Raw genomic sequence first — 26,469 nt, forward strand, 5'->3', positions numbered from 1 at the left:
TCGGTTTGCAAGTTTAATCATCATTAGTTTACGATGATTGTAAAGAAACAATACAATTAATAACAGATACATTTGATCAAATGATTGGTCACAGAAATGTGTATAAAAGTAGAAATAAGTACAACTTAATTTTCATTTTGCTCATTTATCAAGAAAACAACAGTTTCAGTAGTAAAAGTTCTGTCTCATCGTATGTGCTTCAGACAGATAAAAAAAAATCTAAACAAACTAAACCCTCTTGTAGTAAAAACACAAAAAGACAAAAGTTTCTCCATGTAACAGTCATATTTTAACACAGGTAAAGAAGAGAAGCCTTTCCTTACTTCATACTTCTTTTCTTTATACTACTTAGTAGATAAGTGTCCATGTGATGGTCAGGTACAGAGGGGGAACCATGACTGAGCAGTAGTGAAATACACGATTTTTACTGGTGACAACGCTTCACTCCCCTTTCCTGCCTCTCCAGTTCTTGTTTTCTGCATCTCCAACTCTTCCATCACATTAAATCAGTCTCGTGCATTTAGACAATACCCAGGATCAGTACTCCCTCCAGCAGGATACCAGTTTTGTCCGTGTGGTTGGATGTTGTGGTCCTCCATGAGGTGCTCAAGGACACCAGCTGGTGAAAGGATATAGCATGCAGTGGACGGTCTTAAACCTGTAGAAGGCAGAAGTAATGAATAATAACTCCGAGGCATTTGAAAACTCTTTGTAGCCTCTGTCAGTGATTTTTGGAAGACTTTCTTACAAAGGCAGTGAGTGAGAGGGTCAGACTTAAGGGAGCTTGATTATTTTCAGCACAGCTCTGAATCTTTGCCAGTTTATCACACATGAAGTTTTGTGTGCTAAACCTCAGTCACAGTTCGGGAGGAACCCAACGTGTTTTATGTGCAACAAGCTAAGTTATGGACATGGACATGACTGAATGACATAATAAGCGCCACCTCATCTCCGGTAATGATGATAATGGTGATGGTGATGATGATAATACTGCAGTGTGGAAATCGCTGCCAGCCACACCATTGATCTCCTTCCTGCTCTGACTTCAACCAGCTAAAAAACAGTGCCTGAATTTTTTTTTTTTTTTTTAAATCTGGAAAGGTGATTGGTGAGGAGTGAAAGTGATGTAATAAACATGTTGCCTTAAAATTGAGTTAATGATAATTTTGCTTATCTAATGTTGGATTTGGTGGCTTTTTTTAATTATGTTGATTTTCATAATTGGATTTATTGTCCCATTCATGCCACGAGGTTGGCCTAAAGTATCGATTTTATTAAAGGTACGATGTGCAGCATTTACGGTAGATCTTTTGGCAGAAATGGAATATAATATTCATAATTATTTTTGTATTACTGTGCAATTGCCTGAAACTATGAATCATGATTTTGTTCCCGTAGAATGAACCCCTTATATCTAAACAGAAAGCGAGTCCTCTTCCAGTAACCTCACCACGTGATGTCTCTGTGTCGTGTTTCTACCGTAGCCCTGAAGGGACAAACCAAACGCTGGCTCGAGAGACGGCATTTTGTGTTTCTCGACAACTGTGAGGTTAGAGTTAGACAGTTGGTGACAATCAGTAACCTCACCACGAGATGCCACTAAATCCTACACACTGCACCTTTAAGTAAAAAAAACAACCATAATTTTATTAAAGCCTGGTGACCAAAAGTGAATTTTTTAAATTGAGTCCTGGCTGAGATATCGGTCATTAAAAACACAACTCCACATTGCAGACACTCAGTTGACAGTGGAAAATACAGCTCATTGGTATGTAAAGGTAAAACAAGGTGATTCAGATCCTCAGTGGCTTTGACAACCGGATTCAAAGCTAAATTACAACAATGCTAGTAACAGGAAAGAAAAGCACTGTTGGTGATTTCAGGTCTGTTCATTGTGCAGTATGCACAGTTCACTGGAGTATTGTTCATGGGGACAGTAAGTTATCTGTGACTTTGTACTGTCCTCTGTCAGTAGCTACCACAAAAAACGAGAGAGAGAGCTGCAGAGGCTAAAAATAGTCCAGCAGGAGCATCTAATGAAGATGTCATAACAGTGTTTATGCTTCTGAATGATTTTTACCTCCAGCGAGGTGATTACGTTTTTGCTCCTACTGGTTTGTCTGATAATTGTTAGCAGGGAAACTGTTTGTTTAAAGTTTTTCAATGAAAACTGGTGGAAAGTAAGAAATGGTCCAAGGAACAAATGAGAGCTGTTTTGCATTTATGTATATAAATTCTGTATTTTTGGCTCTGACAAAAGTTGTTCTGCATGCTTTTATCATAATAATCATCTACTTATTTTGGACTGGGATTAATTAACACTTTTTTACTTGCAGCAGACAGCACCTGATTAAGTGAGATGAGAAATCTGGTATATTTGTAGTGTGGAATCATCTACAGACAAGTTATTTATTTCTATTAATTTTCTTTACTTTGGGCTTGAATATGTGGCATTTACTATTCACACATATACAGAAGCAAATACTTCGATATAGGAGTTGGCTATGGATAGTGAGCCACAAACCTGCATGAACCCCTTCTAAATGTATAACGGTTACTTTGTGAAATGTATTTCACTTTTATAATGTAACTACTGCTTTATAACAGGCAATTGAAGTGGATTCTGACATCATTCTAAACCCACTTTCTTTACATCCTGATATCAAACAGGGCTAACGAAGCAAATAGAATATGACAAATTTTTTTTTGGACTGCTGACCATCTTTGTTTGCAAAGGCAGAAGAACACTGGATCTGCTCCTTTAAGGCTGCAGCGGTGTTGAACATAAGTCTGCACGACACCAGACGATGGGAACAAATAGAGACCTCACTGCAGAGTGTTTGAGGCGATATGCACTTTCCGCTGCAGATGTGAGACAAACACATCTGCGGTTTCATTGTGTTACATCAAATTGCTTTTATCTCTGAGTGACGAGGGATCAAGACGAAGTGAAGTTATAGGGATGTCATGTCTACACATCGGTGGAGTGAAGTCAGGACAAGCAAGGCAAGCAGTGCTTAACCAGTTAAAGCTAAAAATAGACATCAATTAGAATGATGGCTAAGTGGAAGAAGTGTCTCTCTCTAGATCTCAGAACAGCTTTCTGACCGATAAAGGATGCGATGTCGCCAGTTTGCATTCATCCTGTAACTTACTGCCCTCTTGGGGCCGCAGCAGACGACTGTCTCTGGAAGCTCGGTTGACTACCAGCCGTTATATCGTTTCCGTCATCTTCCTGAGAGCGACTGTGCTTTTCTGAGAATGCCGCTGGCCTGTTGACAAGCACCAGCCTCTGTCAACGGGCCAGCGGCATTCTTTGGACATTTGTGCATGTATACTGTGGATAATACTGGGACCTATGACAAGCTGCCCTCCAGTCAGTTTCCATCATTGTGGGATCAGTTGTGATATTATAGGCTACGTATTATTACACAAATGGAAACTGTATTTACGTTGTTAGAAAATGACTTCCAACTTCTTTTCTTCCTAAGACGTAGCAGGAGCAAGTAAGTGAGTACATATACATTGTTTTAAAGTGAATACTGCACAGTTTTGTTAGAAACGCAGATATGAAGATCATTTAAAACATTCCTTTGTAACTTTTGCTGAACAGCAGCCACTTTGGCTGTAATTAAAGTAGACTAGTACGATTCATGAAGCCAGCAAACTAATTCATTTCAATTTCATGAGTAAACTTTACTAACAGCAGACATCAGACATCATTAGCCAATAAGAGTGACTGGTCATACCAGATCCAGTGAGGTCGCTGCAGCAAAACAACCTCCTGGGTGGTAGTTGTGTTGAAATTAAGCAGAGGTGCATTTTAATTGATGATGAGTTCAACTTTTAAGTTTCATTACGTTGCTTAAAACTTTCATCAAATGAAGGGGTGGATGATTTTCAAGTTTTTCAAGGTGAGGCCAGGTTTTTCTGAGAGGTTCATTTGTTGAACATTTAGGTAGGTAGGTAGTTACTTTATTAATCCCCGAGGGGAAATTTTTTATTTATAAATTTATTTTTATAATTTCGTAGCAAAGGGGTTCAGAACCTTTTGTAATAAAGGGAAAATATATGAATCCCAAAACAGAAGTCACAGGAAGTTTAACAATCGACAGAAAAAGCCTGAGCTTCTCTCACACACATCTAAAAATGTATCATACCAACACAACTGCTGCAGTGTGAACCAACCAAAACGTAATACAGCTGCTGACTGAAGCTTTAGTGAACATCAAAGACACCAAACACACTGACACGACGCTCACATCTCCTCATTTACGATCTCATGGAGTGAGAGACAAACCTGGAGGGGTCGTCCTCCTTCGAGAAGCTTCCTTTCACCTCGATGCTGTTCATCTTGTTCTCAAACATCCCATAACTCAGAGTCACCTGCAGAGGAGAGAACACAGCCGTAAGAGGAAGTGCACCAGCATGGATTTGTGTGTATGTGTGTGTGTTACTACCTGCTGGGGAATGCTTCTGTGGCTGATGAGCAGCAGGTTTTCCAGGTGGGAGTGGAACAAGGGACAGTGGACCATGGAGATACCGAGTCTCTTCTCCACGATGAAGCCCACAGTGCAGTCGTCAGGGAGACGGATCGTTGCTGATGTCTGCTCGAACCGGGAGCCACTGAAATACACACCACAGAAAACACACATACACGTTTGCTTTCGAAAACCACACAATACTGACAACTTTTAAAGACATGCTTCCTTGATTTATTCCTGGATAACAGATTGTGACATTAAATTATATCCTTTTGTGGGAGAAATTTAGCTTTTATCCTGAAGGGACATTACTAGTGATTTTGCATGTTTTGGTCCATTAACTATTTATTGCGGCTACTTTACTGCTGACCTTTTCCACAGAACACGGTACATTTTTGGATTTATTCCCTTCCATTTAGCCCTGGGCAGCCATTAGTCTCAGCTCTTTGACAGCAGAATAAATACAAACTTGAGCAGACCTGAAATTTTCCACTTTTAAACATCTAGTCAGCTTTATTTTTTGATCAAAGGTGAAAGAAAGGGGACTGTTTGTACCCTATTTGTGTGTTCTAGTGTTTACTAGAAAGTCAGACAACAAATCTTTTATGAAAGGAGTTATAAAATGTCCATCGTTTCTTGTATTACATCTACTTATTATTAATTTCTGGTCTAATTTTTTGGACAACAAAGCTAAGAAATTCAGCTTTGGCTGGAGGCAGGAGCTGAATATGAAAACTTTGCTCATAATTAAACAAGAAATTTTGAAATCTTAATTTCTACATTGGTAAGAAAATGCAGCTTGTGGTATTTGGGCTAAAACATCAAAAAATACTATCAAATTTTATTAGTGTTGTGGTTTTGTCCTTTTTGTTCTGCTTTCTGTTCCTTGTCTCTCTCTCTCCACCTTCCAGTGGTTCACTGTGTGTCTCTCTTACACCGTTTCCACCTTGCACCAAAATGACTCCTGGTATGATCAGATCAGAAGTGGACAGCAGAAATACAGATAGAAATGTGCCCAGGCTGCTTTCGGAGGAGGTCTGGGACAGTCGTGGCCACATTCTCTTTGAAGTGGAGACGCAGTGCGTCCTCAATCCGTCCCGGGCCATACTGGAAGACCGCCTGCTGAGCTGAGCAGCTCATCCAAATAGGGACACCTCCAGCTCCAAAACGCTCGGGACTGGCAAGACGGCGACGGCCAAAATCCGAACTCGAGGCTTCATAACGTCTGTTCACCAACCATTGGGTGGGTGACGTCACTGTTGGTTGCCGCTTGGTGCCAGGTGGAAACACACGGATTAAAGTTGGCCACTTGTGATCCAATCACACCAGGAGGCATGTCAATGCAAGGTGGAGACAGCCTCTCTGTGACTCCCTGTCTTCTTGTCAAATCTTGCACCCACCAGAGGTCCTCAACTCTGTCTCGTCCTTTGTGCGTGTGTGCGTCTCTCTCTTTCCATGATTGGTGTCTGGCATGCCACACTCACCTCACCTGCTCCTTGTTTCCCAATTTGCACCAGCTACATTCACTATCCGGTCAACCCAGTCACTATGTAGTCACATATAATCACACTGCTTCTTTTAAACCACTAGCTGACGGATTGTTTTTTTCATTTGTAAGTTCTGTCAGACTGCCAGTAAGTTCCTGAATTTAAATTTAAACTGCTTCCAATGGCTTTTTCCTCGTGCTTGATCAATTCATGTTTTCCCATCGCCTGGATTTACTTTTCTCTATAAGTAAAGTTCTTTTGTTTACCCCCATTTTGTGTCATTGAGTCGTGCTTTTGGGTCCTTCCTCCAGCGGAACCTGACATTTTGATGGCAGCATTAAACAGTTTTAACTGTCACTTTTTTTTCTCTTTCTGTTACACTCATTCTTACATTTATCTATGAAGACAGAGCACACACACACACACACACACACACACACACTTTTTTGTGTATTTTGTAAATACCTGGCCCATGGAGCCATCTTTTCTGCCAGCACTTGACTCAGACAGAAACCTGCTCCTCCTGTAGCAAACCAGAACTGCACCTCCCTCTGAGAGACAACACACACATATTAATATACATACATGCAAACACCAAAAAAAAGTCAAGATGCACTGAACAAAATGATTCCTGCTGTGGTTGATGGCTATCGCTTAGTACCATCTTTAATGTAGTGATGCACCATGGAAGGCAGCAAAAGGTGCAATTTTGCTTCTGAAATGTCAGTCAAACACGGCGGCTAGCAGATGAGAAAATATGCAGACCAGCTGCAGTTTCACCAAAAAGAGTTCACATTTTATATTGACTTTCAGTCTGGCTGGCCTTAAAGCAAAAAGCTTTTATCCACACCCCTTTTACCTTGAAAGGGTTTGGTTTTAGGTCTTCCTGTCTGCTTTTTAAGTCATGTTTCCTCCTTTTACACACATAGAGGCAGACACAAAGGTACCGACACACACACATACACACACACACACACACACACACACACACACACACACACACACACACACACACACACACACACACTGAGCAAAATGAGTCACCGTTGTCATATGGGTATAAAGAAAAAAATCATAAAAACAGAGAATAGAAAATAATCTGGCTGCACAGAAATATAAAACAACACAAATGAACACTGGAATATTACAAATATTTAGCAAACTGGTGCAATAACTCTGTCACTTTAACAGGCACGCCGTCTAAATGTTAGTTTCCCTTTCAGACTTCTATTCATTGCTCTGTCTTTTCCAAACCAGCCTGTTATGAACAGCGTGGCTTTGTCTGCTGACTCGATGCCATTTTTCCATTTTTCAAGGAGATGTTAGGTTTTGTTTTTGTGTTAGTCACAGCAGACCAATTCAGAGGTTAAAGATCTGATTTTTTTACACGTTTCTGGTATTTTATTTAGCAGTTTTGGTTCGATATTTTTTGGTGTACATAAACCAAAAAAAAACATCTCTATATAGTTATTAATCGCTTTTCTTAAGCGTCACTCTGAAGCTCTACATGAACAGCTTGTTTTGTGTCTGTGTCTTTAAGGCACATTGATGTCAGTGACCCTCTCTTCTGATTGGTTGATTGGTTGACACAGACCCAGCAACATAAAAGATTGGACAGTTGGCCGTGCTGAAGGCAAACACATGACATGAGCGAGTTTGTGACATCACAAACTCAGTAAAGTCCAAAATATGACACTTTCACTGTATTTAGGGCACCTTTATAATCGAAAAAGGAATAGAAAACTGAATTTAATCATATGGGATTATTATTATCATAATATACAGTGAGTTGTAATAACATCACTGATTTGTATTTCTTTACCTTCCTTTTGCTTTGCTGATTATTTCTTGTCTCGGTTTCTTTGCCTTTCATCTCATCTGATTCTTTTCACATTTCTTTACTTTCTTAATTTCTTTCTGTGTTCTCTTCTCTTGTTTGATTCTTCTCCAACAAATTTCCTTTCCTTTAACTTTTTATTTTCTTCGCTGTGATTTTTCCTGTATTTCCTTTTAATTATCTTTTCCTCTCCTTCCCTTTCCCTTCCTTTTGTTTCCTTTTCTTCCCTTTGCCTTTTACCTTTCTGCCATCCTTTTCTCCCCATTCCTTTCCATACATGTCTTTTAGTTTCCTTATTTTTTTCCCCATTTCTTTGTCTTGTTGTTTGAACCTCTTTTTTTTCTTCCTTTTCATACTTTTAATTAGTTTACATAGTTTTTTTTTCTATTTCCTTCCTGTCATTCGTACCTTTTCTTGACATTTTTCCTTTAGCTCTTTCCATTTAAGTTTCCTTCTGTTTCTTTACGTTCCTTGGCTTTCTTTTCCACCTTCCTCCTCTCATTCTCCTTATGGCTTGACAATAGGGACAGAAAATCGAAAAAGACAAGCAGTGAGATGTAAGAAAATGATAAGAGGAGACAGACAGGAGCCTTACATTCCCCACTCAGAATATAGGAAAAGAGGGAATGGGGAAAGGAAGATAGAGGGAAAAGGAGTCAGGAAGTAAAGATTAATAATGATCTATTTTCACTGTAAATGGGCACAATCAGAGCGGAGAATGTGACACGAGGGAGACTGAGGCAGTCATTTCAGAAAATGTGCAAGAGAAACTGAAAAGTGCAGCAAGAGTGGAGAGAGAAACAGAGGATGACATACTATTCAGAATCAGAAGGCACTTTCACTCAATAGGAGCTTTAAATCTATGAACTGAATGACACACACATGTGAATAGCTGCATATGAATTCAAAAACACTAATGACCTCAGGGACTGTGTGTGTGTGTGTGTGTGTGTGTGTGTGTGTGTGTGTGTGTGTGTGTGTGTGTGTGTGTGTGTGTGTGTGTGTGATGTCTGTTTTTTTTACTACCGATCAATATCCAAACAAGGCACTAATCACTCATTGATCCATTTGGTGTCCAAAAATCCAGAGCTATTTAATGTACCTCCATCCATCCATCCATTTGCAGTTACATACCAAACCTACTTAATTGCATCCTCCTTCAGTGTCTCTCCAGCAGTGATTGGAGTGAAAATGAAAATGAATGAATAGTATGGATTTTGAATGGCAGCTGTTAACCTGACTACAGGCTTTTGGCACAAAATCGATAGGAGCTTTGCTTTACTGTTCATTAATGTCCCCAGCAGCGCAGCAGAGCCAAAAGACCAAAAATAGGGGATGGAAAGAAGGAAGGAACGAAGAATGGAGTGATAGATGGAGGGAAGAAAGGAGAGAATGAAGGAAGGAAAAAAAGTCTCTTCCTTTTAGTCTTGATCACCGACAGTGGAGAGACAGGATGAAGTAATTATGGAAGTCATCTCATTTAATTTTAAATTAAATTTAAGTAAGTGCACAAACCAATCTGCACAGACTCCAGCAATTCTTCAGGTAGTCAAATGTCTCCACTCCATTCATAAATATTACCAGTGCGAAGAGTTACTCCTCGTGACAAGAAATATAAGAAAAATCTTAGAATTGTGACTTTTCTAAGAATTTACCCTTGTAAAGATGAAAGTTATTCACGGAGCATTTTTGCCCTTCACCTCTTCAGGTGAAAAACTGTTAGGAGGACTCTTAAGAGGCTCAAGAATTCCTTAAGAAGAAAATAATTGCAGACGTACAATGAGACAGGAGAAAGGTGTTTCAAACGCTGAATGACAGCACATTAATAAAACGCCAGAAATGACTTGTATATTGTGCAGGGATGATGTTTGTGGTCGCTCTAATTAGAGTCGCGCTCACATCTCCCATCTCAACAAAATGACGTCAGAAATAAACGTGGTCACGGCATGAAGATATTTGGCAACTGTAAAAATGCAACCGTGCAGCAATGATGACTCAGGTCTGTCCAGCCTTCATCAGCAGTGATCAAGCAAACAAAAACAGCACGTTCACAGCCTCAAGTTGTGACACGGTTCACTTCATTTCCCCTGGATGTCGCTGTCCATGTCTTAATGGCCATTATCATAAAGAGTGCTTTTTTGGGGGGCTAAACAATCACATCTTTTTAAAAGATGCGCCACACCTTGCAACGGGCTCAAACACACCTCCTCACTAAGATAAGGGTTTCTGTTCACTCCTGGTGGTGCGTTCATGAGCAACTGGGAAATGGGAAGTTTCCGACCTCCGAGTGGGAATAATCACCTCAACACCAGTCGAACTGGGAATTTCTCACCAGAAAAGTCAGAGGTTTTTGAGAGCTAATGTCACTCGACATGGCAGCATTTGTGGTGAACGAAAGATGTACGGTATACCTGCTCAGCGCAAAAAATAAGTCACATCATGGTTAATTCAGGTCATACTACTTAGAGCAGGGTGTTGTGCCATTAAACGATACTAATTTCTGTACTGACAGACAACGACAGGTGGTAACAGCCCTCCCACACGGCCGTTACTATGGTGCTGTTAGTTTGCTGCCTGTTTTAAACGCTATCTGCAAAAGACCTGTAGAAATATAGTGTTGTAGAAATGTGACATGTGGTGTTCAAACAATAATGGTTTGGTTTCGTCCCTGTGATGGTCTAGACCAGGGGTCTTCAACGTTTTTCAGGCCAAGGACCGCCAAACTGATAGAGAGATGGAGATACATATACAATATATATACTATATATATTGTGTAAAATTGTGTTTTATATTAAAGTGGAGGAGTGCAGGAGGCTTGGAGGGACATGTCCAGGCTCGTCTCCCGCTGCGAGTGAACCAGTGTCCAGCTTGAGAGAGCTCCTGTGTGTCGCTGAATGTGTGCATTTCTGACTGAAAGATAACATCTTCTGCCTCCATTTATCCATTCACTACAATATGTTGGATTCATGTTAATGTATATTTAAAAACATTTAAATTTGTGGGGAAAAAAATTGGGTGAAAAAATATTTTAAAAAATGTGAAAAATTGTCTAATCAACCAAAAGTGGCACGATCCCCTGCAGTACCTCCTCGGACCCCTTACGGGTTGCGGACCCCCCCTGTTGAAGACCTCTGGTCTAGAGGGTTGATGATGAGGCTGTTTGTCACTTTTCAGTATTCAGACAGGAGACAGAGCAGATTTCCTGCAGGCTGCCATGTTGCCTCTTTGTTGTTGTCATTTGAACACTCTCAAACTCTGAGGTTACCAAATCTGAACTTTCCTACCTCCCAGCTGTCCAAACACGCCATAAGCTGAGACTCCTTGCTTATAATTTTTAGGCTAAATTAGAAGCTCTCTGACAGTCCAACAACATTCATGAACAGGACCCCAAAAATCCACTGAAACAGCTCGTCTGCTCCATGAACAATAACAGTTTTCAGGATGCTTTGGGAGAAGAGAGAAAAATTGGGGTTGTTTTTGTTGTTTTCTTTTCTTTTCAATTGTTTTAATTCAAAGGACTTTATTGGCATTAAAGTTTCAAGAACAATTAATATTGTGTTTTCCCTGATGATTTGGGAGATCGTGACCGTGTGTGCACCTATTCAGCACTCTTATTTTTCTTCTCAGCGTCTCGTTGATCGGTGCCTTGGTAAAAGCAGCCATCTTATCTAGGATCTGTGATCATCACACCACAATCAACACCGCTAATGTGTTTGTTTATGTGCATAATTTAGGTACCTTTGTTAAATAGATTATGTAATCAAGTCTTTGAAATTCTGTCATGGCTGTAAGAGCCAGGTTGTGACAGAATTGTACAAATGTAACATGTTTTGAATGGGGACCGATGTGGTCCCTTTGTTTTTTTTCACTGGGCACACAAGACAATAAAAAGATAGACAAAAATTGAATTGAAGGTTAATGATGCATGACACATGTCTACTGCAGTTAACTGGCCCATTTTTAGGAACAGAATTGAATCTGATCTGAAATTCTACTGTTTTGATATTTGACCTACGAAGCTGAACTGTTCTTAGAGGCAATATATTAAAGGATTAGAAGAAATAGGTATACGTGAAAAGAATCAAGGAATGAAGCAACAAATTCAAGATGTAAAAAGATAAAGAATCTCAGGAGGTAGAACAGCAGGAAAAACCGAACCTGTGGAGTCACATTGAAAACATTAATGTACCTCGAGGGGGTCACTCATCATCCCATATAAATTACATTTAGTGTGGGTTTCAGGGGAGTTTCTGTGCCGTGGTTTAAATGGCCACTGATGACCTATTGGTCTCTAGAGGAAGATGGTTGTGCCGAACAAAGTATCACCAAAGCATTCAAGTTTTTTTCTCCTTTTATCTCATTTTTCACCTTTTGCACATTTAATAAACAGAATATTTTAACTTCTGAAAACCCTCCTGTCGTTTTGTCACTGGTCAGAAGTCAAATCCTACGGGATGAATTTTTGAAAATACAATTATTATTACCCAAGGATTCAGCCAGGATTCAGTGCTGAAGCTGAGTCTGCCAAGAAACCTAAAAGCTCACGAGTGGGTTAAATTGACTAAGCAGTGTGGTGTGGTACCGTTGCGTTCCCCTCCAGCAGTTCGTGAGCAGTGATTGGCTTGTCCAGGCTCGGTTTGCCCACGTAGATGTCACCGTCCTGGGAGAAGGCCGAGAGCAGGGAGAGGAGAGCCTCCGGGTTGACATAGTTATCATCGTCCACATGACAAAACCACCTGAGGAGAAACAGAGGGAAGACACTGGTGTTTGTCTGAACAATCTGGGGTGTCTCAGCTTCACTCCAGTCCTTCTGTTGATTTTTGCAAGCGGGAAGATCAGAGTCTTGAACACTATTTTCCTCTTTGTTGAAATCTAAGACATGTAAATTAGGTCAACCAAGTGATGCATCATGTCAAAATTTAAAAAATTTATGTCAAATACTGTCGTTTTGTGAAAGCCCACCACTGGCTTTCACCGTTTGTGTCTGTTTGTAAGCATAAGTCAGAGTGGACTTATTTTAGGTTATAAGTAAACTTACATTTTAAAATTACGTAACATACATAAAGTACCTTATGTTTCTTGATGTACGTAACATCACTTACATAACTAACATATTTATTTCAACCCAAATCATGATATTTTCCTTCACCCAACCCTTATTGTTTTGATGCCTTAACCTTGGATACATTGAGCATCTCTCTGAGACGGCAGTGGGCTTTGACAGATCAAACGTATTAATGACAGCTGGTTCTGCTTCAGGACTTAGTTCCTCAAATCTATTGAATGAAGGGTTGTCTAGGTTTGTGTTTAAATACTGAACAATTGGTTCATTTAGCACAAAAAGGAAATCTCTTTCAACAAAATACAACAAGACTAAAATATTATTGAAATATATATTTTAGTTCTTAGTGTTCTACATTGTTGAGATTTACAAAAGAATAAAAAACCATGCACCGCCTGCAAGGCTGTCTTCATCATACACATTCAAAACATCAAGATTATCCTTTATGGACTGTCAGTGCCAGATGCTTAATCTAAATAGAGAACAGACATCCACTTGCACACATTCATCAGTAATAGAGAAGTATGCGCACCAATTCATCTCCTGCTGTTTGTGTTTCCTGGGCATCAGTCCAATAAGAGGCTCCACCTCTTTTAACCAGAAAACCAAGAGCTCAAATCAGCATGCAGAGTCCTCTAACAGTCTGTCCATCTCGTAAAGGAGAACATTAAATTCTCAAGATATGGATGCATTAAAGAGAAAAGAGACACAAACTCACAAGCCTTGAAAATTATAGTAGGTGTTTATAACTATTCTGTCGCATAGTTCTGTCTGAATTCTTTCTTTCCACTGTTGGAGGTTTTTCTCCAAGTTTATAAGTTTCCTTCCAGCTTTTGCTCATGTGGGAATTGTTGAATTGTTGGGTTCTTCTCTATAATGTTGTAAGGACTTCACTACATTTGAGATGACTTGTGTTGAGTTTTAGCCCTATACGAATAAAATGTAATTTAACTGAATGTGATAACAGATGGTCGTAATGGTGGAGATTGTAGGCTCCACCTGACTGTTGTTCACAGCTTCAGTTCTCTTCAGTGGGATTGTAGTCTGGAAACCCAGTTCGCAAGAAGGTCTGACACCCAGTTTAAGTTGTTCTCACTGTGAATACAGTCAGGGAACCCTGCTCGTGTTAGCGTTTGCTCAGCCACTCTGAAAGGCTGACCTATCAGCAACAAGTGTCTGTGGTTAACCTTGTTTGTCCCGGCGGGCCCTCCTTCACTGTGATGGGGCGGCTGGTGACAGTGATGAGCGAAGCGTCTGCAACGGTAACAAAAATGCCGAATGTTCAGCGCTCAGCACAGAATAAACTCTCAGGGCCTCGTCAAGCTGCTTGTGTTAAACAATTTAGAAAATATGCTGTAAAAAACACAGCGGTGGCAGAGTGTTGGCCGGTTTAGGAGCGTGCTGATTGGTTCAAATTAACCCGATGTCTACGCCTGGTAGGATGGAACAAATGCGAATGATTCCCTATGGAGTGTCAGACCCATATTTACTCAATGAAATTAGGTCTGGTTCGGACCAGGCTATTTTAATGCTGATTGGTTAAAGATGCTCCAGTACTATGATAGATTTAACCTAAGTTCACCCAATGAATTTGGGTCGGGTACCAAAAGGAGGTCCTAACTCTTGCCTCTCAAAACTGTGGTCAAACGTGGATTGATAGATACAAATGATCTGAAAGAAATGAATAAATCAACCTTCAATTTTGAATATTTTATTGCAGATCTGTTCCCAGTTTGAAGTGCTATTTCATCTGGATTCCCACTTGTCCTCATAGCATGGTTTTAACTGCATTACTCATTTGTACTGCTATCTTAATGATTGGACATGATGTCAGAGCCTCACTCCAAAACAGACAGGCTTCTACTACAACATTAGGGTCCAAATTGCAAAGCTGCTCGTACCAAACTGAAGCGCTGCCTTGTTTCCTCTGCCATCTTAATGGCTGCCCAACACGAAGGGCTTCTTTCCAAACCAAATAGCCTCACTTCCCTCTTCGGTGGGACTTCAGTGAAACTGGAGAGGTCTCCAAGAGGTCCTTGGAACCAAACTGAAAACACTCTTTCATTTTCTCTGCCATCTTGATAACACAGCAGTCGCTGCCTTAGTCACACACCAAACTCAAGCTGTTCCTTTTCAATGGATTTTCACCAGATTAAAAATATATAACACATTGCCCGATAACTTGTATGGCAGATTCGAGCAGCGAGTGTGTTGTCGAATGAATATTAACATGAGCAGACACAAGAGTTTCTGTCTGTTTTTTCAATTATTACATTCTGTTGTTTTCATTGGTCGAGTTCATGCCATGTATACACCTCTAACGTATGACCTCATGAGCACACTGGTAGATAAAACACTGTAACAAGACAGGATAGGGTATTTTGAAATATGCAGAGCGAGGGTGTGGAGTCATATTACGTCATCATCACTTTTGGTTATGGAGTGGCCCTCAGGGTCAAAACACAAAAACATTTTACAGAACACCAAAATATTTCACAAAGCACAAGAACATTTCGTGAAATGTTGTTGCATTTGGACCCTCAGGGCCACTGTAAGTTTAAGACCAGAATGCTTTTTTTCAGGTGTTTATGAAACATTATGGAAGTCTGTCAGTGCCAAGTGTGGTCCCAGTAATCTCTTTTTATAGAGAGATAAGAAGGCCTAACATGTCAGTCTGTTTGACAGTCACAGCAGAACTCTGTGATCACAGTCTGACCCTGGGGGACGAATTCACGGTGCACAACCCTGAAAAATAAATCCCACCTGGGTCGGGCTCCTGACCTGACACGCCTTCTTCAGTCTTCTGCTGTAGGCTTTCTGATGCATTTCAAGGGTCTCTGCTGCCAAATTCCCAAGTTTGTGCCCTCTCCTCAAGTCCTTGTTGACATCACAAATGCACACATACTGAAGGTGTAACGCAGGTGCTGATGTTGATTGAGCAACGTAACTTGGAGAACTGAGAATATCCCTGCAGCGTGAACATCACGGTACTGTGCTCCATTTGTGCACAACAGGAGCAGTCTCTGGACCTTTCTATCCACCGTCGTACATGGTTGACTTACAGGATTCAGTGATGGTGAATGCAGAGGTTCTGTTACTTTTGCGGCTACCGATTTGCAAATATAGCTAATGATTTTAAAAGAGTCAATAAATCTCACAAAAACATCTTCAAAGATGAACCTTGTGATAAATGAGACTGTAGTAATTCTCACCTATGGGTATGCGTATGTAAGAAGACTATTTACCTCTTTGATTTTTATTTTTTTTCCTGCATTAGCTGCTGCTGGAACAGCCTGATTTCCCCATATAGTGATCATTCAACATTGTGTCTTAAGCCAATCTTTAAATCCAGTGTGGGCATGATGACAGACGGACTGTAATCTGTCTCACCTCTTGTTTGAGGCCATGAAACCGTCGTACTCGGCAGACATCTTGCAGGACAGAGCCTGCTGACTGTGATCTGACTGGCAGCCTGTTACCACCATGTTATAACCTGGTCAGAGAGACAGCGAGAGACACGAAAGAGAGGAGGGAAGGACATTTTTGTTTTATTTATACTGCTGGGTGTTCTCAATTTCAAAGGTGTTGCACATGGTTTCAGGTATTGATGATAACACAAAGGTACAAAGGGAGGGAGAGAGTGGAGGAAAGTATCTGAATGAAGCTAGGAGGGAGAGAGGAGAAAGAAGAAAGGGAGGAAGAAGAGAAAGATTAAGACAAAATTGAAAAGGAAAGTGAAAGCAATAACCAACAATGATGTAAGAGAAAGATTGAGGAACTAATGGACAGGAAAAAAAACTATTTGACCAACAGTATGTGGACACCTGCACACGAACCAAATGTGATTACTGATTTCCAAAACTATGTGCAATAATTAACTTCTACAACAGCCCCACTATCCTGTTAACACCTTCCTCAAGGCTTGACCGTAACTGCAGGCATCTAAGAGCCTTCGTGAAGTCAGCCACTGATGTAGGGTAATGAGGTCTGGCTTACAGTCTGTGTTTAAATTGAGCATTCATCAGTTAAATTTCAGATTCCAGAATTGAGAAGCGGGTTGGAGATGAAAGACCTGCTTAAGTCAAGAGTCCACTGTTTCGAAAATGACTATGAATGTCAAGTGGTAAATGTGCTGCTGCATCATTGCAAGCAGGTCATGTAGGGTGCAAGAATGCAGAGTTGCAGCAACAGTATCTGGAGGTCGGTTAGGGGTCAGTTCATCTCATCACTGTGTGCATGTCAGGGAGTTTCTTGCAAACTTCTTTATGGAGCTGCATTTGTGCACTGGTGAATGGCTCTGACTCGATCTGATTGGAAACCCTGCAATAATACATCCCGCCCACCGATAGCCGTAACCTGACTGCACCACAGGCCTTACAATCAAACAGACACGCCCCCAAAAACACGGCTTCTTGAAACTTAATTTCTAATTAATGATGAGATTATTTTTAGAAAGACCGCCAGAAAACGAATAAGAACACAATGACTTTAGCTAAAATAAAAATAACCAAATGGAAAAATGTATTGACTGAAAAAAATGTATTAACTTCAAATTTTATGAGACTAGTTTGAATGCTAGTCTATGGAGCCGCAGGCATTTTGGAGCCAGAAGCTATGTTCACTTTTATATACAGTCTGCGGTTCAAACAGAAAAGGACCTTCAGTTTTATTCTGCCGCATTAAGACTTTCCTTGCACTGAACTAAAAGGACTTGCTAGACTATAAGACGTGAACACGTGCTTACCTTCTGAACTTAAATCCTCATCCTCCGTGTCAGTAAAAATGAACGTCTGTATAAAAAAGAAAAACATAAAGAAATGAAGGGATTTAAACACACCAGCTTTGATTAGGGTACATCCTTCTTCTTCTCCCCTTCTGTAACAGAAAGTACTCTTATTAGGGAGTGAAAACACACACACACACACACACACACACACACACACACACACACACACACACACACACACACACACACAACCACATCATTTACTTGCGGGATCAATATTGTTTTTGATGAAGGAAATTTAGTGTGACAAAAACAAGGTTCCCCACTGTGAGCTAAAACAATGAGTCAGGGTACATGGACACGGCAAACACATCAACACATGCACACGCACAAACACACGTACACACATCTGTGGTCCATTGAGATTAGAGGAGCACTAGATGGCCAATTTAATCTCTTATTTGGCAGATAGATAGATAGATAGATAGATAGATAGATAGATAGATAGATAGATAGATAGATAGATAGATAGATAGATAGATAGATAGATAGATAGATAGATAGATAGAAGCTGTAGTACAATACTGACATCTGGTGGTGCAAAATTGTCAGTCCGATTTTTGTTCTCAAAAAAGTTTCGAATAAAGTAATAATAATTGTTTTTATGCGCAAGTCAAGTCAAAACACAGTAATGTCATAAGTTTGCAAACACACATGAATTAGTTCTTACACAAAAACAATCTAAAAATTAATTTAAAAAAAATATAATTCAAGAAAAGAGTTGCAGATCAAAAATAAACACATTTGCTGGTTTCTTTGGAGAAATTAATATTCTATGGCTTTTTTTTATTTTTCAAATGTCATTATTGAAGACTGCTTTAAAATTCAGTCATTTAGTCTTTGAGACTGGGGAGGTTTGCAACAAGGGGTTTGAAACAAGCCTTGCGTCATACTCCATCTCCACAGCCCCTCAGGCTGAACCATGCAGTGTGTTCGACTTCCTTTGCCAGTAAGGCACTAAATAACCTCGGAGTGGGACAAATCACCCGTTAGATGAGATAAACACAAACCAGGACTCATGTTTTATTCAAATCCTGGAAATGAATTATTGTTTTTGCTGGAGCACAAGGATACCATAGGTTGTATTCCAGATGTGTAAAATCTAAATGAGTGATGATCAAGAACGTTTGTAGTGGCGGGAGGTTGTCTTCCCTGACAATGTCAGAGCGGCCTTTTGTTTCTCAGGAACTCATTTTTCACACTTACATGTGAGGATGATATATTTGGGGGTGCATTAACAATCAAAAGCATTTTCAAAAAGGTGTTTTTTGAGAGTGAAAAAAAACAGACCTTGTTTGGACAGAAAGGACGTGTTACAAATATTCACACCAATGCGCGAGGAACAGCATTAAGCCGAAAGCATTATTAGTGCTTTTACAACTACAACAGCAGAGATAAATAAAACCTAAACATATTGTAGTGCTACACAGTGAATAACAAATGAGATGGATATGGAAATATGAAGCCAAGAGATGTGACTTTACACAAGCAGAAGAGTGCGTGGGTGTGGGTGTGTTTTAAAGAGACAGAGATGGTAACAGCGGAGATAGCCGGTTTAGTGTGAAGCGAATGGGGTATGAAACTGAATTTCCCACCATAGAGAGACACTAAGTGTAGGATATGTGTGTCAGCATACATGTGTCTGTGTGTGTGTTGGGCATGAATGAGAGAGCAGGGAGAGAGAAGCTTTCCAGGCTGCCTGACAGGCAGAACCAGCTAATAACTCTAATCCCTGGATTACATGATGAGATAAGAGAAATATAATCTCGAGTTACTTTTTAAAAGACCTAAAACAGTGTGTTAGTTTATCTGGGTGATAGCGATATTTCCGATGGCGTAAACACTTGACAGTTAAAGATAGAGTCCTGGCGGCCGAGGAGAAATCAGGTTGCGAGAGGAACTTGTTCTGAAGGTGGCCAGCAGACGGCGGCAGAGCTTCGGCCTCATCTAGATGTGTGTGTTCTGTTACTTCTGCAAGTGTGTAGCTTTGGGTCAGGTTTGGGGTCAGCAATGTACAATAATATACAACTGGCAATAGAATGCATTATGTCAGTAGGTCCTGCCAGGCATGTAAGTACAGACATACGCCTGCGTGTGGGAACATTATGAGAACAAAAACCTGCGTCTGATTGTGAGGACTTCATTTTTATCTTAAAACCAAACCAAGCAGTCCCTACAAGCTCCATTATTGATTTCAGGGCTACCACTGATTTCAGCTCTCGAGAATGCGGTTTGCTCATTTGTCATTTACATTGCAATACATATTATGCATTGAAATGTAATGGCATTACTTTAATCAGCAGAGTAATTTGTTACATCACACGTTACATTACTTTACCACAATCACATGTCACATAAATAGAAAACTAGACAGGCCACATTTTGGAGCTGTATACTGATTTTTGTCAGCACTCACACTAGAAATCTTACTGAAGTCTAACTGTTCTGCAAATTTGCATGTGCTTGAGGTTTCAGTGTGTTGGATTTAGGGGGCTCTTTTGGCAGAAATTTAATCATTTTTATGTAAATGTTCAATCAGTGTCATTTGAAGCAATACATTCCCCAGTAAGTTCTCTGGGTCTCTGGGAACCAGCTGCAGAATCTTGTTCTGCCAACAGCTTTATCATCAGCGATGTACAAGGTGACCGGAAGAACTACAGGCTAATTGTGGAGTCTGGTTAACCTTGAGGTTAAACCTTGTTTTCTTCACTTGTACTGCAACTAGCTACAGTTCAAAAAATATTGTTCGGCTGCTTATCGTTTTTTCTACAAAAAAAGGAAGATACCTGACAAAAGGAATCAGAGGGTTTGCATCAGAAGCTTGCACGCAATGCATCCTGGTACATGTAAGCTCATCTTGCAAAACTCCGCTAGCAGGTAAATATGGAAAAACTCTGCTGTCTTGGTCAAAACAGCACACAATGAGGAATTTATCGCTCAAATTATGACATTTACCGTCAATACTGAGTGGACATCCGTATAAAAAGTTGAATTTTTTTCTGTTAAATAAGTTGCTACGTGCATGCCTGCTGTATACTGTGTATATGTGCATGTGTGTGTATTTCAGTGACCAATCGTCATCATATCTGATCATCTCTGTGCTGCATTCAAAGAAAAAGGCAGCATTTGTTGTTAAGTGCACTGTTTTACTGGGCCAACACAGTTCATCCATCAACCCCTAATTCTCTCTCTTGCATTGACATCAAACAGCATCTAAATCTTCACGTCGGTAACTTTCATAGTAATGGAGCTCTTACATCCCGCACTTGTTCTCCCAAAGGCATTTTTTAACCTTTTTTCCATCCCTCCCCGTCATCCTTCCATCACTGAAGCAGGAGGAGGAGGAAGAGGAGTAATGAGATACCTGGATCAATCTTCCTCTCCACTATCACCACGACAATCACCGCCACCTATGCCACTAAATCCTCTTGAGAAAAAGCTGCCATCACAATTAGTTTCTGCTCCTCTGGTCATAACTCAAACTGAACAGCCTGCAGTGAAATCAATCAGCCTGAGCCGGGGAACAAAGATGGCGGAGTGTGGACTGACAGCGGCTCGTAAACAGAGATTTTCACACATTTAATGTGTCAGCTGGTACTGTTGAGTATGGTATGTAATGTTTAGTTTTGCTGTGTTGGGTGGATGAAGTGCTACCAGATTTGCACTTAAGCTAGCACGAACGTGTTATAATCATTGTCCTGAGATATATGGAGATAGACTGCACAATTTATTTTCATATTAATGTCACATGTTCTATGAGGACTGACTGTGAGTGGTTTTGTTTATTTAATTTGATCCCCCCCCTCCTCCCTCCACCCTTCTACCAAGCCACTTTATCAACTACTTTACTAAAAAGATAGATGACATACACTCATTTTCAAACCCAGCTTCTGTAACTACATTTCCATCAACTTCATCTTCATCCCCTTCGCTTTCCTCTTTCACACCCCCCGTCTCCCAATCAAGTTCTTACCTTTGGTAACCTCTGCCCCCCCCCCCCCCCCCCCCCCCCCCCCCCAACCACCTGCCCCCTTGACGCCATCCCACCTCATAATCTCCAGTCTATTGCTCCTGACCTTCTTCCTTTTCTCTCCCATCTCATCAATACTTCTCTGTCAACGGTCTGTTTCCTGAACTCTCTGAAGGAGAGAGTGAACCCTCTCCTGAAGAAACCCCCCCCCCCTCAACCCGGCTGAAGTAAACAACTACAGACCCGTCTATCTTCTTCACTTTCTTTCCAAAACTCTCGAACGAGCTATCTTCAATCAACTCCTCACTGAGCTAAACACTCTACAAAATCACGACTGTTTGCTGTCCTGGCTCCTGAATGGTGGAATGAGCTCCCCTTGACATCAGGACAGAGGAAACTCTGAACATCTTCCACCGCAAACTAAAAACACACCTCTTCAGACTTTACCTTGAATAGGTAGCACTCTAGTAGCGCTTAAAATGGCACTTACTGACAGCACTTTGTAGTTTGGCTTTCTTGAAGAAATTGTATTTCCTTGATTCCTGTTGTTCTGGGTTTTGTACCCTCATGGTTGAAATGCACTTATTGTAAGTCGCTTTGGATAAAAGCGTCAGATAAATGAAATGTAATGTAATAAGCATATGCCATGTTTATGTACTGGGTTCGTGCATCAGATTGTTTTATGGATTTAGATGTGTTCAGGTACTTTCAGTTAGCCTTGGATTATAATCTCTGTTTAAAACCTACATCCATTTGAATACTTCCATTGAAAGGGGACGTATAACATGTAATTAATTACATGTTTACTGAATATAGTTTGTGTTTAGTGTCATTTAAAGTGCACCAGGCTACATTAAGATGGTGATCATGGTAAACATTATACGCCGAGTAAATATCATCATTATATCATTTTAGTATTGAAATTGAAAGCATGTTACCGTAGTGATGTTAGCCTTTAGCTCAAAGCAACGCTGTGCCTCACAGAGCTGCATTGCTCCTCTGTTATCATTTATCTGATGATCATGCTGAGCCATTAAAGGTTTAGTCTTGGGCTTCTGACATGGATCTCCACCAGTCAGACTGTATCTGATCTGAGGTGCTGCAAGATGTGAAAGAAAATGATTCAGGGCACCAAAAGTTGGACAGGTGCCCAGATGATGTTGGTGATTATTAGTTTACAGTATATTTACTCTTCTAGGCCCTCAGGTCAGTTGTTGTCAGGGGACAGTTTTTGTAACCGCTCCTGTATCCACCTCTAAGCAGATTAGCAACAATAATTGTGACAGCAGGTGCCAAGATGGTTAGAAATGACTGTTCATCCTAATGTGTGTGTGTGTGTGTGTGTGTGTGTGTGTGTGTGTGTGTGTGTGTGTGTGTGTGTGTGTGTGTGTGTGTGTGTGTGTGTGTCTGAGGGAAGTGTAAGTAAGATGAGGTTCACTCTGTTCTGCAATCTGCCTCTTCACTTCCTGTTCTATGACCAGCTTCCGTTTCAGTATTGTTAACAGAGTCACTGCTCGGCGGCTGCTTCCCCTAAGCCGAGACAACCTGCCTGCATAGTTTCCTGTGTTTGCGTGTGTGTGTGTCTGTGTGTGTCTTTGTGTGTCTGTGTCTGTGTGTTTTCTTGGATTTTTGCATCTATACATCCATCTTTGTGTCCCACTATAATGTGTGTATGTTTGGGGTCTGTTTTTGTGTGTGTTCTGAAATACAGTACATTAATTGGACGGGGCAAAAATAATAGAGAAAGAGGAAGACACAATCGTAAGTTCTCTTCCTCTTTCACTCTTGAAATGATGCCTTTTATTGAAGTCAGCACTTCTTTGAAAAGTGGTTTTGCTCTGTGAGACAGAAAACAAGAAGCTAGAAGATGAATGCTTCATCGTCTGTTTCACCTGTTTCAAAAAGGGAAACGAGCGCATTTCAAAAACCACAACATGGAATTAAATTAGATCAACTCTTGAGAGTACATCTGTAAGATGTTTGTTATACAGTAGGCTTTATGTGTGTATGTAAAAGTATCTGAAACCAGTCATTATTTAATGTCAAGCAGAATCTTCCGCTGTCCCTGGCTGAATGTCAACAATGTGTGTCAATGATCATTTCTGGGCCATTACCACCAACTCACAATTACATGTATTGTTCACAGAGATGAACTAAAGTCTGATTTTACAAGCCAGGACAATGAGAGGATAAAGCTGTTGTCTGTGTGTGTGTGTGTGTGTGTGTGTGTGTGTGTGTGTGTGTGTGTGTGTGTGTGTGTGTATAAAACCCTATTTAAATCTGGAAGGACTGTTATTTGTCAATTTTGCTTTGACAGTATAAGATTTCCTATTTCGTGTCAATAAAGCAACAACAATAACTGAAACAAGAATGAAACTAGGAAGAAAATGCTGCCTAAACTGCCCTCAGTAACACAACTATTGCATGTTCAAAATCTGGGCTAATCGAACCCTTTTAAACTGAACACAGATACCCCAAAGACAAGACTTTCTAATAAGTTTGTTATTTTCTGACTGAGCCTCAAAATCTCATTGCAATACTTCTTCTTCGCTGCGGTCATTAAACAGAATTAAAATCATTAAAATAATCACGACAGTTGCATTTGTTACTTTGAAAAAGTCTCTACAAGCTCTCAATGTTTCAGATGTAGTTGAGATAACTGGCTGAATAAACTGTAAAAGCCAAACAAAGCCTGTTTTTGGATATCTATCGCAATCCACCAGTAAACTGACCGACCATACAATCATTCAGGAACTAAACTTAACCTCAATCAGCCATGTCAATCATCAGCCCTGCTGCTTCCATGCAGAAAGGAAGTGAGTGTTTTCATTTCATCATTAGGCCTGATGGGTCACATGTTTGATCTTTTTGATAAAATAAATGATTAAAATGTTGAATTTGAATGACGTCTAGCCAAACCTGTAGCTGTTAAAAAACCTCAGTCTGTTGTACAGAAACATATTGGCACATGCAGGCTAATTGTGTGAACAGAGAAAGTTTGGTTTAATTAAAAACTTTAACATTAACTTTGAAATGAGGCTGTAAGTTCATAAAGTAATGTTTAGTAGCTCGTCTTTTCTCAGGATGCTTCTATCCTGATCATTGTTTTGTTTACTGTGATGGTACATGAGCAAATAAGCAGCAGCTGCAGGTCTGACACAACAAAGACTTACGTGCGCCTTGGTTCTGGAAATCCAAGTCTCCAAAAGAAGCGCCAGGCGCGTCTTGTGGAACCTGCCGGTGGTTTTCACAGCGATGTAAATGTCCTCCAGCTGCAGCGGCGGCTGGTTGACATGTGCGCCCTCCGTCACCGAATGTCCTTCGGTCCCGCCGGTTATTTCGCCACTGCTGCTGTTGCGAGCCGAGTCCTGTGCGTCCTTGGCCGTGGAGGGAGCCTGCTGGATGAAGCGGTGGAGCGCACCACTTGATGGACGGTGAACCACAGTGAGTTTGGGAAGGCTGCTGGTGCGTAACTGAAAGTCCACGTAGAGAATAATGAAGAAAGTGAAAATCAAGACAGGCAACCTCCGGCGTATCCATCTCTTATGCATGGTAGAACAAAAAAAAAGTTAATTAAATCCCGTTGAGCATTAAAATTATGTCCTCCGTCCCCTCATTTCAAATCATCCTCATGTTTCTGATTAGTTTTGGTCAAATTTCTTTGCGGCACATCCATCATTTCTTCGTCTTTCTTCTTCCTTCGCCATAGTTCCTTAATAATTAAGTGATAATTGTCATGATTGTAGACCGGACACCAGAGTAACTGTGATCATAATTCTGAACAATTTTTAAAGTTGTGCCTGTCGTGAACACAGCAGCATAACAAGACGGATTTCTTCTAATTTTAAGCGTAAAAGCCTAAACCACTAAGATAAAGCCTATTTGACTTTACAGTCACAGCTCTGCCCACCCTGCTTGTCACTATAGCGCCAAGTTAGATGGAACCAAGTCATGATGACATTTCCTGCTGCGGCTTTCAAAATAAACCATAGAACTGTAAATGGTAAAACATGTTCGGTTGAACGTGTCACTTCGTATCTAAAAAGGCTATAGAGCCGATATATAGTCAGAAAACCCCTTCACTTTTTGCACCCTTTGTGTTACATTATATATCTAATAAACAAAATATTGTTCTGGTTCCACAGTCCAAAGAGATGCATCTTTGTTTGATTGATGATAGATGGATGGATGTTGTCTTCGTTGCTATTAGTGAACTGTTGTTTCTAAGACTGTTAGCTCAGCAGTTTATTATAGATCGCATACGTCTGTATATGTATTTTGCAAAAATTTTAATACTGTGCTTCTATATCTATGGAACATCCGTGTTTCCCAGAGGATGAATCCTAATGACTTCTGTGATAATCTGTCTTCACATTTGCCACCATCGACAGGTCAAACATTCTACCTGTCCAACATTTTCTTCTTGTTGTTTAAATTTTCCTAATTTCTATATTCATTTTGTTTTAGACTTATTCAGGGGTCTCAGTCCCCATGTGTATAAAAATTCACAAAATAAGAATCAATCTCCAACCATATAGCAGACATCTTGTCACAGCCCGCTGTGCCTGGTGTCATCTGTTCACTCATCCAGAAACAGCAGACCACTGCAAAGCTCTTTGCCTTCTTCTTTCCTCTTCAGCACCTCAGAGTTACTCTTACACGGCTTCCTGCAAGGACCGACTGTATCCAACACCACTGCAAATCTTACATATACTATATGGAGTTTTAAAATTATGACTTTGCAAATGATAGTTTTGCCTCCAAAAGACAACTGAAGGCTTTTTTAATTGGGGGTTCATTTAAGGTTTTTCTTCAGACACAACTTAAAATTAAGCATTTTAAA

The 26,469-nt window shown here is 40.4% G+C and overlaps 1 protein-coding gene across 1 annotated transcript; it reads right to left on the reverse strand.

The window, feature by feature from the left end:
- mfng (MFNG O-fucosylpeptide 3-beta-N-acetylglucosaminyltransferase) lies at nucleotides 1–25,542 on the reverse strand. Its single transcript, XM_069167994.1, has 8 exons — nucleotides 24,800–25,542; nucleotides 17,615–17,660; nucleotides 16,261–16,363; nucleotides 12,391–12,544; nucleotides 6,437–6,522; nucleotides 4,461–4,626; nucleotides 4,301–4,386; nucleotides 1–658 (listed from the first exon to the last, which is right to left on the reverse strand). The coding sequence occupies exons 1-8, from the start codon at nucleotides 25,175–25,177 to the stop codon at nucleotides 607–609; spliced, it is 1,071 nt and encodes a 356-aa protein (XP_069024095.1). The 5' UTR covers nucleotides 25,178–25,542; the 3' UTR covers nucleotides 1–606.
- Nucleotides 25,543–26,469: the final 927 nt, after the last annotated feature.

The sequence above is a fragment of the Embiotoca jacksoni genome, unplaced genomic scaffold (genome assembly GCF_022577435.1).
Source record: "Embiotoca jacksoni isolate LCO1_2020_lvr unplaced genomic scaffold, fEmbJac1.0.p SCAF_4, whole genome shotgun sequence".
NCBI lineage: Eukaryota > Metazoa > Chordata > Actinopteri > Embiotocidae > Embiotoca > Embiotoca jacksoni.